The 14,913-nt window shown below is 37.0% G+C and overlaps 1 protein-coding gene across 2 annotated transcripts in view; it reads left to right on the top strand.

Moving 5' to 3' along the window:
* The first annotated feature begins 9,485 nt into the window (after positions 1-9,485).
* Positions 9,486-14,913, top strand: part of LOC136345307 (repetitive organellar protein-like) — a 31,897-nt gene continuing 26,469 nt past the window's right edge. For both annotated transcript variants that reach the window (XM_066293462.1, XM_066293463.1), the window contains exon 1: positions 9,486-9,528. In XM_066293462.1, coding sequence (XP_066149559.1) covers positions 9,526-9,528 — 3 coding nt within the window. In that variant the 5' untranslated portion in view covers positions 9,486-9,525. The remainder of the gene's footprint in view (positions 9,529-14,913) is intronic.

The following is a 14,913-nucleotide window of genomic DNA, read 5'->3' as shown; positions in this document are numbered from 1 at the left end:
AAATTCTAACTCAAAAATTAGACTTCCACCTCAAGCGTTCTTTCGAGAGTGAGAGAGACAATTCGGAATACCCCACATTGACGGAATTTATCGATTTCTTAGAAAAGAAATGCAAGGTCCTTGAGAGTTTATCAACTAGTGACAAGACTTCCAAACCTAGGGAGTCACATTATCCATCGCATCACATTTCTTTAGATAATCGAGATCAAGCAAATCATTTTAAATGTTTTTTGTGCAAAACTCAAACCCATAGAATCTACGCCTGTTCGAAATTCCTCAGTCTCTCACCGGAAGAACGCAGCAAGGTCGTAAAAAATGGAAGGGCCTGCAACAACTTGCCACGGGTCATTGGTCAATTAATTGCAAGTCTGCGTCGACTTGTAAAACTTGTCATAAAAAACATAACACTCTTTTGCACCTGCCCGATAGCTCAGTCGAACAGACTAACCCTTCAAATCTAGCACGAGCGAGAGATCACTCTCAGTCCTCACACGTCTCTCGTAGTAAGGAGCACCCCACACATTCTATAACCACAGTTTCACAACAAGGTCAATCGCACACCTGCATTGATAATCACCAACCACCCGCAAGTCTTTCAGTGTCTTCACAAAGTCATGAGGTTTTATTAGGTACAGCCATTGTCATGCTGTACGACAGTCATAAACGACCAGTTGAGGCACGCTGCCTATTGGACTCGGGAAGCCAATTGTCGTTTGTGACCGAAGGGTTAGTAAAACGACTAAACCTTTCTACCCAAGTCAAACCCTTACAGATTACAGGAATATCACAAAACTCCTCAATCACAAAGGAAATCATAGACCTTTATTTCTATTCTCGATTAGATAGATCACAACAATTCAAAACGACTTGTGCAGTCTTAAAGAAGATAACTTGTCAACAACCTCAATTCCCGATAAATCCACACTTGATCCCCGTCCCTCACAACATACAGTTGGCAGACCCTACATACTACAATCCTGCTGAAATTGAGATACTGTTAGGGGCTGACATCTACTACAATCTTATTACTGATGGCAACATTAAGCTGGGTGCTCAGCTACCAGTGTTACAAAACACCCGTCTGGGGTACATAATTGCGGGAAGAGTTGAGCAAACAGTCAAGATAAATTCAAATTGTTGTACTCTTCACTAATCTAACAACAACAAGGTTAGCTTCACTTCATTGTAACTACTCAAAATTAAATAATTTAATTAAGGCATTTTGGGAAATTGAGGAAGTAAAAACACAACTCCCAACAAATAAATTCCTCACACCCGAAAATCAAAGGATTCAGCAATTGTTCGAAAGCACAACCAAAATACTACCAAATGGGAGATATCAAGTCGACCTGCCATTAAAGAATAGTAAAGAATATCAAAGGCTTGGGGATTCGTTTACTCAAGCCAAGCGTCGTTTTCTTCATACGGAACGAAGACTTAACAAAGATCAGGATCTGTTTAAAAAATATCAAAATTTCATAAATGAGTATGTATCTTTAGGGCATGCCAACTATATTCCTTTCTCGTCAGTTACCAATCCTCCTACAAATAGGTTTTTTTTACCACACCATTGTGTCATACGAAATGACAGCGCTACAACAAAACTAATAGTGGTATTTGATGGGTCCATGAAAAGTACAACAGGGGTGTGTCTAAACGATCTAACACGCAAGGGTTACCCAATACAACCGGATCTGTTTGATATTCTAATCAAGTTCAGAACATTTCGATATGTGTTCACGGAAGACATTGAAAAAAATGTTCAGACAGATCCTTGTCAATCCTAATCACCGATTTCTACGAACAATTCTTTGGCGTGACTCCCCAGAGGAACCTCTAAAATTTATCGAACTAGCGACCGTGACGTATGGAACTAACTGCGCACCGTTTTTGAGCACCAGGTGTCTCCAAGACATAGCAACAAAAAATCAAGAGCAGTACCCATTCGCAAGCAAGGCTCTTCTAAATCATTGTTATGTCGATGATATATTGTTCGGCAGTAACAACTTAAACAATCTCCTAGAGGCTCACTCCCAACTCACAAGTTGTCTAAAAACCGCACATATGACACTACACAAATGGAGTTCCAACTCTACCGAATTCTTAAAGATTATAGCGGAAGAAAATCCTAACCCCAATTATGTATTAATGCCTGAGGGCTCATCAAATAAGGTGTTGGGTTTAAGTTGGAACCCAAATATAGATAGCTTCAGCATAATCATACCAGGAATACGGATCAAGGAAAAATATACAAAGAGAGAAATTTTAGCAACTATTGCGTCCATTTACGACCCAATTGGAATAATCAACCCAATAGTAGTGTCCGCCAAGCTTATAATGCAGGAGATTTGGAAGAATAACTGCGATTGGGATGACACCTTGATTCAACCCACTTTTGCAAAATGGAAGGCTTTTTTGAGCACAATATCAGCACTTTCATCCCTATCTATTCCTCGGCATGTATTTCGTAATGATCTAACGCAAAGAGTCGAAATACACGGATTTTCTGATGCCAGCATGAAGGCCTATGGAGCATGCATATACAAATGAGCTTTCTATCGAAATGGGAAGATATCTTGCAATTTGTTAAGTGCGAAAAGTCGAGTAGCGCCCCTAAAGGTGAGCACCCTCCCTAAATTAGAACTCATGGGTGCCGTGTTACTGTCAGACTTAACAGAAAGGATTTTGTCAATTATAAGGCAGCTAATGCCACGAATTGATTCCATTAATCTATGGACTGATTCAGAAATCGTTCTTGCATGGTTACAATCAAGCCCAGCGCGGTGGACAACATTCGTGGCCAACAGAGTGTCTCACATACAACAAAGCACTTCTAAGGCACAGTGGCGCCATGTCTGTTCAAAGGAAAACCCAGCAGATATCTTATCAAGAGGATCCGTCCCGTTTGAACTCCTAAAGTCACACTTGTGGTGGAATGGACCGCCTTTCTTGTGTGAGCACAACATCAATTTAGATAAATACAATTACGTAACGCAAAACTCACAACCAATACCAGAGGAGCGAAAAGTTGCCGCACACCTCGTCCAGAACTCAAGACATGAGTTATATGAGACATTTGCAAAATTTTCCAGCTTCACTAAGGCACAACGCGTTCTTGCATATTGTTGGAGATTCATCAGAAATGCAAGGGGGGAGAAAAAACCTAACTCAGTGATCCTAGAAGTAGAAGAATTAAGGGTTGCAGAGCAAACCTTAATAAAGGCCATTCAAGCTCAGCATTTCATTACTGAAATTGAGCGATTAAAAGGTAACCATCCCATCTCTAAAGGGCTAATTCAAAAATTAGCCCCATTTCTTTGTGAAGACCAATTGCTTCGAGTCGGTGGCAGATTATCAAACGCTCCTGTATCGTACAATCAAAAACACCCAATAGTCTTGCCATCCAAATGTCATTTAGTCAGATTACTCTTAGAAAGGGAACATGTAAGATTGTTGCATTCCGGACCTCAAACTGTACTGTCCAATATAAGATTGAGATATTGGCCGCTTGACTGTCTGCGGGAAGTTAAAAGAGTCATACACCGTTGCCTCACATGTTTTAAACTAAGGGCCACTGCCGCTAATCAATTAATGGCTCATCTCCCAAAGGAAAGATTACAAGTCACCCGTCCATTTCCTAATGTCGGAGTGGACTATGGCGGTCCTTATTCAATCAAATCTTCAAGGTTAAGAAAAGCTAGCATTACTAAAGCGTATATTGCAATTTTTGTTTGTCTCTCCACACGCGCAGTTTACTTAGAATTAGTGTCAGAGCTCAGTACTCAAGCATTTTTGTTAACGCTGAAAAGATTTATCTCTAGACGGGGCATCCCGACCACTATATTTAGTGACAATGCAAAGAACTTCCTAGGCGCTCGAAATCAACTCAAATCACTGTACGATTTTTTAAAATTAAAAGCAAACAAGGACTCAATACAGACCTTTACTAGTAAGACTCGGATCTCTTGGAAGTTCATACTGCCTAGGTCTCCCCACCATGGTGGAATATGGGAAGCAGCTATAAAAAGTGCCAAGTACCACCTAATTAGAATTATGGGAAATATGGCCTTAACCTTTGAGGAGATGAGCACCATTCTCACTCAAATCGAGGCAGTTATGAATTGACGTCCGCTCTGTCAATTATCTGACGACCCATGTGACCTGAACTGCTTGACTCCTGGGCATTTCTTAATAGGTTCAAACTTAATGTCATATCCAGAACCAGACCTTGAGGCTGTTTCGCAAAACCGGCTTTCAATTTACAAGAAATGCACTTGGGTTCAACAGCAATTTTGGAAATGCTGGAGTAAAAGTGTTCTAACCAACTTCAAATCAGACCTAAATGGTCAAAGGCAACAAAAAATATTGAGATCAATGACATCGTACTTTTAAAGGATGAACAAACTCATCCATTAAGATGGCCCTTGGCAAGAGTTGTTGAGGTATTTACAGGCAAGGACAACTTGGTACGAGTTATTAAGGTCAAAACTCAAGGAGGGGAGTACACTAGAGCAATCACAAAAGTATGTAGCCTGCCACCTAGCCCGTAAGTTAAACAACCATATATATCATACGTCAGTCATAATGTAATATCAATAGCAATAAGTTTGGACTTCATTATTTAAATTAAGATTATTGTACATTCGTCCAAGGGGGGGAGTATGTCTGAATTCAATTCAGACGTTTGGGAAAATTCCTAATTTGTGTAACAAAGGTACATAAAGACAAATCATAAGGTCGGGTAAAGCGATTAACGTGACTCAAGTACTCGGTCTGTTTGATTTATTGCCCACAATAAAGGAATCTTCCAAAATACTCCACTCCAACGGGCGATAGGTGATAGCCAACATCTGGTGGTTGCAAGCAAGTGAAGCAAAACATACCAGATGTCAACAAGGAATAAATCTTAAGTTATCCTTGAGTAACACCCGAACGAAGGGTGGAGCGGGGAAAAAAGTAGGTTGACGGGAAGAAGAGACGCTGAACGAAGACCAGACAGTGAGGTGACCGCACTTGAAAAAGAAAGAACTTCAGTTGCAACACCAGAGAAGTGAGGCACAATCAACCGTGTGTTAATTTAAGAACTTAGTACATAAATAAAGATAAAGTAATTAAATATTTCAATTGAGTACAATTCAGTTTTCTCTCGGCCTGACAAAAACCGAGAGTGGTCCTTCGGAACACAACAAAAATACCCAAGAACCAGCCGCGGAAGCAAGACCCACTGATTAGCACCATTGTCCAGGGGATTTTCAAGATCTCTCTGGTACAATAGCGTATCACACTGTCAAGACACTGATGAGACGTCCCTCGGGACAGTACCGGGTCTTGGCAGTTAACAAAAGAGAACGGGTTTTTTTTAGTGGGTAGGCACTCGGGGACCGTCGGTTAACGCCGGAGAGTGTTCCTCGGGTGAATCCCACACTACCCGGCCGCCAGAACAACATGTTGAGTGTCTTTTGAAGATTTTTCTCCTCGGGAAAAAAAAAGTTTGTGCTACGGAGTTTGTTTTCCCCGAACCCTTGGACCCCATATATCTCAATTGACGAAGCAGCGTCTGGTCCTTCGATTCGTAACAACTTTCACCAGCGAAACGGAGATACCTCCTCGGGTGCTTTGTGAGGCAGTCGATTCTGTTAGGCAGAGACTTAAACCCCCCAGACCTAAACAGTCTGTCCAAACTATCGACTTTTTAGTTGTCTTAGCATTTCAGTCGAAACTTCCACACTGCTTCATGTGATTTCAAAATTCACAGTTTTATTGAAATTTCTAGAAATTTTCGATTTTTTTTATTTTCTGGAGCAATAATTGCTTACCAATTGGAGGAAGCAGTGGAAATCCGGCTGTGGGGTATTAGAACAAAGGCGACTATCAGGACTTTAACTTCGTCATCTTTGTCCAGTGAGGTTTCATTTTGGAGCCCATCTAACGCAGAGAATTTCGTACACCATCACGTTAAACAGGATGGAACTTAAAGGGTTACCTTACAGTTTTATCACTTTTATTAAAGTCACGGCTCTCCTGAGATGCGTTTGCATGTACATTCTCTTCATTGTCCTGTAGATCACTCGCTGGTGTGTAATCGGTAATCGGCTAGTAATTAACAGAATTTCTCCTATCCTTATCTTTATAACTCAACGTAATTATCTAAAAATTCCACATATCACGTAAACCGTTTCGATAATAAACCACATTCAACAGCCTCACCAGCTTTTAGAGATTAATTGATTTCCGGCTAAAATTGTGATCATATCTGGTTCCAGAGCGGTTGTTCTTTATTCATTTTACTTAAAAATTGCTCATTCAAGTAAATACCCCTCTAATATTCTTTGACTTAGATTTTTTTCAGAAGCACCTAGAGAGATTCTAAACACCCCAAAGAAAGAGTGAAGATGCGAGGAGAGCGCAGCTTGGCTGTAAGAGATCTTGATCATTTTTAAAGTAAACAAAAAAAATTCTGAATCTTAATAAGGTGGGTTGATACGCAGTGTTTAGGCCAAGGGCTTTTAGTCACTGCCTAACAGAAACGACTGCCTCACAAGGCACCCGAAGAGGTATCTCCTATTTTGCTGGTGTGAGTTATTGCGATTCGAAGGACCAGACGCTGATGCGTCAATTGATTGTAAACGGGGTTCAAGGGTTCGGGGAAGACAAACTCCGTAGCACGAATTAAGTAATTTACTTTATACTATAGATATCACTCTAAGTTACACTACGATTTACAACTTTATATACACTTTTTATACATATATTTACAGAGTCGGTATTGGGTCGCCCGAGATCTGAGAATGATACGTATAAAGGTTGAAGGGTGTCTTGTAAAAGAGTTATGGAGTAGAGATTGAGGTAAAGTTGTGAGAGAGGTTTGATGGTGTTCCGCTTCAGGGATCGAGCAGTGTCCAAGAAACAGGAGAGAGAAAGAGAGAGAGAGAGGGAGAGAGAGAGAGGGAGAGAGAGGGGGAGAGAGAGAGAGAGAGAGAGAAAGAGAGATTTCGCGAGCACTGGTTTAGAGTTAAGTTATATGAGAGAGATTTTGAGGGAGTCCGCGTTCAAGGATCGAGAGTGTCCACAAAACGGGAAGAAGCTTTTGCGAGTATTGTCGTTGAGAGAGTCCTTTTTTTGGGAGTCCTATGGGAGACCAATCCCAACTGACACCGCCCCCTAGTTCTGTGGAAAGTTTTTTTTTCTAAGAATCTTCACGGTCAAAACCCAGATGTGGCTCTCTGGTTCCCTTGACAGATTTATCTGGTGCCCCCCATAAATCGGGACAACGATAATTCAAGGAACCAGTGCCATCACGGTGGCCGGGTTTAAACACGTGAGGGTAAGTGCTGCATCGCGGGGTGCAATGCAGCAGATGTATTAGGGATTGTTCCAACGTCTTTAGGGCCTAATTGGTACCCAGCAATAACGCTGATTTATGTTGGGTTTTTTCCCAACACGCAGCATGAAGTAGATTTGTATAACGACGCCCCAAGTTCTGATCATCACGCTTGAGACATCCCTCAAATAGGGTTACTCAAATTCTTTGCCCATTATTGGGTGATTTCACATTTGAGTATAATAATCATCCACATATGCAAGCGATATACAGGGTGTCTGTAAAAGGTCTTTACAACGCTCTACCACAGATTCTTCAGATCAAAACAAGACGATTTAGCCATATTTAGTCTAGTCCAAAAGTTGATAATAACAGCGCTAGAGGGCGTCAAAGTTGAAAATTAAAAATCAATTTTTTAACATATTTTCCATACTGTACAACATAAAAACGTGAAAGTTGGTGTAGGGGAGTTTTTCAAGACGCCGAATTCATATCTGCTAATAAATTGCACTTACCTGGTAGAGGGCGCCACTTACGGCCCACCGCATGTATTAAATTGATTGAAACTTTTTTGCTTCCTGGTATAAATGATTTTCGAATACAGTAGTGTATTTGGTCATCGTTTATAAATAAAAAAGGTATACCTTGTTGATGTTGCTACGAGGAGCCGTTTACGAGATAAGTGCATTTTAGTAATTCAGGTGTAAGATTTTAGATTAAACAACTTATTTACTACAAAAAGGTACTCTTGATAAGACCTTTAATAATTCGCAGTAGTTTTACAAGAAAACTTAATTACCAAATCATGAATACAAAGAAATAAGAATATCACAAAAACTGTTCAAAGAGTCCACCATTTGCACGTATACAAAGGTTTAACGTCGTTTTAACGTATACGGTCGTTTAACATAAGGGGAACTGTTATGAGTCCTTCTAAATCTGGGAGACCTCAAAAAACAACAAGAGTCGACAATCGGAGGATAGTTGCAGCTTCGAGAGAAAATCCCAACAAAACAGCCGTTGATATCTGCAATGAAAATAGGGAGCTTGGGGTGTCAACTAGCACTATTCAACGTCGTCTTACAGAGAAGAATCTTTTTGGACGAAGACCAGAGAAAAAGCCCTTTATATCAGCAAAAAATCGAGCAGCCCGATTACACTTTGCAAGGGAACACTTGAACTGGTCGACTGATAAGTGGAAAACGGTACTCTTTTCCAATGAGAGTAAGTTTAATTTATTTTCTTCGGATGGGACTCGGTTCGTACGACGTCCTGTTAATGAAAGATATAACCCAAAGTATACCAAAAGTACAATTAAGTTTGGGGGAGGCGGATTGATGGTGTGGAGGTCATTTTTCGGATTTGGAATGGGACCTATCGTAAAAATAGAAGGCATAATGCATCGATTCCGTTATCTAGAGATTATTAGAGATGTGATGTTTCCATATGCCGAGGACAACATGTCATTAAGATGGATCTTTCAACATGACAATGATCCAAAGCATACCGCAAAAATAATTAAACTTTTTTTTTAACTAATAACGTAAATGTTATGAAGTGGCCACCTCAGAGTCCCGATCTCAACCCTATAGAAAATCTATGGGACATGGTAGATAGGAAAATACAAGAGGAACATCCAGCCAAATTCAACAACAGGGAAGAACTGTTTATAGCGGTTGAAAACGCTTGGCACTCTATTGAGCCTGAAACAATAAATAAATTATTGGATTCCATGAAAAAATGTAGTGATGTTTTAAGTAATAGAGGGTTTGCAACAAAATATTCATAAACAACGCTATAGTTTTGATTTAACTTATTTGTTTCTCTACTTTTGACCGCATCATTTCTAAAATCCTTTTTATTTTATCAAAAATATTTTATTATTTATTGATATAACTAACCTAAAAAAATGAGTCACCTGTCTCTATAACAATAAATACCTGCATTCAATTTATGCAGTGTTTAAAAAAGCTATAAGGTGAAAAATAAATATTTCTCTACTTTTGACCGCTACTGTATATTTTTTTATTTGTTCTAAGGTGATTAACAAGAATTATTTTCAAATTATAATATTTCAGTAAATTATCGGATAACTTATCAGATACTTTCTTTTATCAATAGGTAAACAGATAAAAGTTGTTAATGGGGGTATTTTTCGAATCTAGTGATAAACAAGTTATGTTTGAAGTTTTAAGTTAGCTAGAATGGTAAGTTCCTTTAATTTTGTATACATATTAAGAGCCTATAAAAAACGGTAAGTTATTGTAATAAGTTTCAAGGGTACATGTATTATTTAAGGAGTCATTACACACTATATTCGTTGTTTTTTTTTATTCTTTTTTTATAGACTAAATATGAAATATAAATGTTAGTGGACAACTTGTTTACTGAAGAATGTTAGGTATGACCATATTCTTGCTCTTTACTCTATGACCCATATCTAGGATGAAAACACTGCTCTGAGGATTTACTCATTTTATTCTTGGATTCTTGGAGCTTGAAATTTAGAAACTAGAAACTTCACACCAAATTTAACTATTCCCGTTACGTCATCGTTATCCTGTATTTGACGCTCCGCTTTTCCGAGGTCTTTTTTCCATTAATTGCATGGATCACAGACCATAAATACTAAAAAATATTGAAATTGAAGAGTATCGGGTTTTATACTAAAATAAGTTAATTAAGACATTAATTAATGCATGAGTCTAAAATTGTAGGATTCCAGCATTATCATAGGCACTATCGTGTTTAAACATAAGCAATCCAGGGACGAATATAAGCTTGGTGTATAGACGGAAAAAAGGGAACGTTAGCTTAATATAGTTAGGGCAAGATGGCGAAGGTTTCTATCAATTAAAAAATAAAATAAAAATTCCGGACATGCAATAATATATTTCCGATATCCGATAAATGCGCAATAAAATTCAGCTTTTATAGAAGAAACAGAAAACTAATTTCCATGATCTCTCAATTACTTATTGAGGTTTTCAAAACGTACTCGAACAAATGTTTAGCAATAAAAACTCCTAAGTACAGCAATATAAGTGAATCTACATAAAATTTTTAATGAATCGTTTAAATTGTTACTTGCGACAATTAAATTCCTTAATATCTTAAAATGTTTGTGGGATATCCTAAATATCTTGATGTGGATAACAATCAATAACTAGTGATCCTTTACGTATAGATTCTTATCCATTTAAATTTTAAATTCTTAATATTTCCAACATTTTAAGTAAAGTTTTATGTGTTTTAAAAACTTAAAATTAATTAACTAATTAAAAAGACTAAATTTTCTGATTATTATTGACTTTACCATTATTTCTCTTTGAGAATTAGTTGCTTTTTCATATAACCCTAAAATACATATAGGAACATCCCTGTAAAACATTGGTATACTAATCTTGGACTTATATGAAAAATTCCTGTTGCATACCAGATGCCAATTACTGAAAACTGTTTTTTTTTAATTATTGAATTATAACAGAATTTCCATCTTTTACTGCCCAACTTGTAACATTACGATTAAAGAATAAAAGTTCGACAAGGACTGTTAAAAGACGCATTGACTTATTGCTATAGATTGCGTAAATTGTCAATTTTTAAAGAAAGAAGTTGTATTTTATAAGCACTCCTTAAAATCTAAAGAGAAACTAAATTTAATTTATACTAAAAAGAAAGGATGTGTTCAGTAACTTATAAAGTTAGTTTGGCAAATTTTCAAAACTCCACTGTTTTGAAAATATACTTTGCACAGCATCTATAGAGTATCTTTTAGAAACTTTCTAGTTTACTCAGTAAATGCTGCATTGATGTTTACCCACTGAATGGCTGTAAATCTATTTGTAATCGAGTAAGCAATGACAACAGAATCTGTTAATGTAATAATTTCCGCGCTATTAAATCAAACCTCAAAAAGTATACTCAAGGTTCCCGGTAATTCGGCGTGTTCTTTTAGGTAGGTGATAGGGCATGCAGTAAAAAATAAATTGGACCTATACAGGATGTAACTTAAGTGATGTCATAAATTTTAAGGGATGATCCCTTATCATATTTTATGAAAAAATGTTCATATAAACATGTGTCCTAACTTGCATCATTTTCGAGGTACTGGGTGTCAAAGTTTTATTAAAAAATTGAGATTATGTTAATTATTCAAAAAGTTTTGCTCCGATTTTGATAAAATTTGGTATGTGTGTTAGCATTAATAAGGGGCTACTTTTGATGTTATTACATTTTAAATAATAATTCCAGTGGCGTCGTAAATAGTCATCTGATTGGTATTTATGGTGTGATTATTGTACGACACCACTTTTTCTGAATTTGATATTTGTATCAGACTAAACATGTAAAGCACTCCGGGTTACGCATACGTAACAATACCATATATGTATTAACCTCTTACATTATTTCTTGTACTATTTTCTCATGGAAACCTAAGGACGATATTAGAACTTAATTAGAATGTATATTTACGTAGAAACACAATTCCTTTGTATAACTAACCCATCAAATTGTAATTAGCTGAGACTCAAAGTCTCAGTACTGTTTAAGGTTCAAACTACCCTTATTAATGTACTTTAGCAAAGTCCACGTAGATATCATATATATAAATAGGGCAGTCAAGCAGTTAAGAAAAAGTCCCGCAGAAACCTTCAGACTGATCCTAAAAGAAACACTTACATAAAAGGGTCTTTACGCCTCGCTCCCGCTCTTGTATTATCGAGAAGTTAATAAAGTGTTATATTTTTGACTCGCGTATAGTTATTCCAACCCGGCACATTACAAACAATTGAAAATACAACTTTCTTATCCTTAGATTTTTTTGTAGCTCGTTTAATTTTCGGTATCTTTAAGATATAAGATGAAAATAAGTTTGAATAATTATTAAAAACTCGATTTTTTAATAAAACTTTCACACCCTCTATCTCGAAAATCATGCAAGTTAAGGCACATGTTTATATGAACATTTTTTCTTAAAATATGACAATAAGTCACCCCTTAAAATTAATGACATCACTTAAGTTACACCCTATATATACAAAATGACATTTTAAAAACTTGCAACGGCTATATGTCAAGAATGAAAAAATATTTCTAAAGTTCCTCGAAGCCGTTTATATAATAAATCGGGGAAACCAGAATTATGTATCTGTTTTGAATTGAAAGAAATTTGCCTTTCGAATCTTAGGACTGTAGAGAATAAAAAACGTTTCTTTCTGCACTTTGGATTATACATGTATATATATATATATATATATATTATACATATATATATGTATAATGATGCACCGTTCACTATTAATGGTGGTGATTATGGAATCGTCGCAGTGTGTTCTAACCGTAGCGGTGGTCTTGCAATAAAAATAAAATCTCTTCCTTAAAATCTTAAAACTACATTCAGGTATCGGCACCCATAGGCGTACTTCAGGAAAAACCCTCCCTTTACAAGAGGGTGCCCTTAATTTCGTCGTTGGTGGTGCAAAGGCCATCAAAGACACTTGAGCAAAATCTTTGTCCCTTTCGAGGAACCATCATTATTAAGACAAAGATTTCCCACATTAGGTCGTTTTGAAGTGGTGCCACGTGCTTAACATTCATAGGCGTTGCCTCTGGGTGCGCGGTAACTATGATAAACTAAATAATGCTAATTACTAACAACAACTTTAAGCTCAATCCTGAACAGTATCTATGAATCCACCCACGTCTACCCTCCAAGCCCTAGTCACCCCAACTTCATAACTTTAAATGGCAACTCCTTGCACGTAATTCCTAATTTTAACGCTCTTTAAAAATGCTTTACGATCGTATTAACTAACACCTCACTTGATCAAACATTTACCAAATTATTACATAACTAAAAATAGCAAATTGGTTATAAATAATTAACTATCGTCCGTCCTAGTCCATAGTGACTTAGTATAAATTTGTCGATTTTAAGGAACTACCGTCCCTACTACGCCCCCTTACAGCGATTTCACGAAGCTGAAAATATTTTCCAGAGATTTCTCATAGTCACATTAGTAATAAATATTTTTGTCCGAAATTGCTACTTGCTCTACTTACCGAGATACAGCCGCCGTCCAACGAAAACCGGACAGGCTGTATATACAGTGGTGGAAAAAAGTATGGAATATTTAGTAAATGTTTATTAACTGTTATTAAAAGTAAATTAAACATTTTACATTGTAGTATAAAATATTCTTTAGTTTATTATCTTTGAATGCGTACAAATTTTTATATTGTTACTATCAATGTTTATCATTTTTTGCCTATTTAAATTTTTGGCCCGGAAAAAAGTATGAAATATTTTTCTGTTTTTCGTCTTATTTGGTTTCAGTTCACTGCAGATCTTAACAACTTATTGTTTATTTTTCAAATATGGCTAAAAGCCAATGTTTCGCCCCTCAATTTATGGCAAGAGTTGTAGAACTCTATCAAAGTGGTCGTACTGAAAGTGAAGTGGCAAGAACTTTAAAAATCAGTCAGTGCCGTTTCGAAAATAATTAATAAATTTCGAACTCGGGGAGACGTTCAAAATCGTAGGAAGTCAGGTCGTCCTAAAAAAACTACCACGATGATCGATAAAGCAATCAAACGCATCTCTATGAAAGATCCCCGAAAAACCTCGAGGCAAATTACTGAAGAAATCACCTCTCAATTCAATTTGGAATTAACAAGTAGAACTGTGAGATATCGCCTAATAGATGTAGGACTTCTTGGTAGAGTTGCAATTAAAAAACCATTGCGTTCAAAGAAGAACAGATTATCACGATTAAAATTTGCAAAGTCCCATTTATCGTGGGCTCAAGAAAAATGGAACACTATCCATTGGAGTGACGAGAGTAAGTTTAATTTGTTCGATTCTGATGGTAGAGTATACGTCAGACGTCCACTTGGCCAAAGGTACAATGTAAAATACCTAACGCCTACTGTCAAACATGGTGGTGGGAGCGTAATGGTTTGAGGATGTTTTACGCGATGCAAAACTGGACCTGTGGTTCCTGTAGAGGGCAAAATAGATCGTTATCAATATCGACCAATCTTGGAGGATAATATGTTGCCTATTGCCGAAGAAGAAATGCCACTTCGTTGGATCTTTCAGCAAGATAACGATCCCAAGCTTAGTTCTAAAGTTGTAAAGGAGCGGTTTTTGAGTCATCATGTAGTCGTACTGGATTGGCCCTCTCAGTCCCCTGACCTCAATCCAATTGAGCATCTGTGGGAAATATTAGACAGGCGAATTGAATCAAAACCTATTAGCAATAAAGTCGAACTTCTTCCAACCATCCAGGAGGAGTGGCACCAAATTCCTGTGGAGACGTTGCAGAAGCTTGTAGATTCTATGCCAGCACGTTGTCAGGCAGTAATCGATGCAAAAGGTTTTGCCACAAAATATTAATTTTGTGACTGTTTCGATCTTTGTTTAGAAATAAAATGAAAATATTCCATACTTTTTTCCAAGCAATTTTCATTCTTACTCTATAAAAATATAATACTTATTCAATTGCAATAATTTTTATTGTGAATTTATTTGTGAATGTTAAATATATTTCAGGCACATTTGAATTAAATGATATACAACCCTAGCA

Source organism: Euwallacea fornicatus, chromosome 19, assembly GCF_040115645.1.
Source record: "Euwallacea fornicatus isolate EFF26 chromosome 19, ASM4011564v1, whole genome shotgun sequence".
NCBI lineage: Eukaryota > Metazoa > Arthropoda > Insecta > Coleoptera > Curculionidae > Euwallacea > Euwallacea fornicatus.
This window is presented reverse-complemented; position numbering and strand designations above follow the sequence as displayed.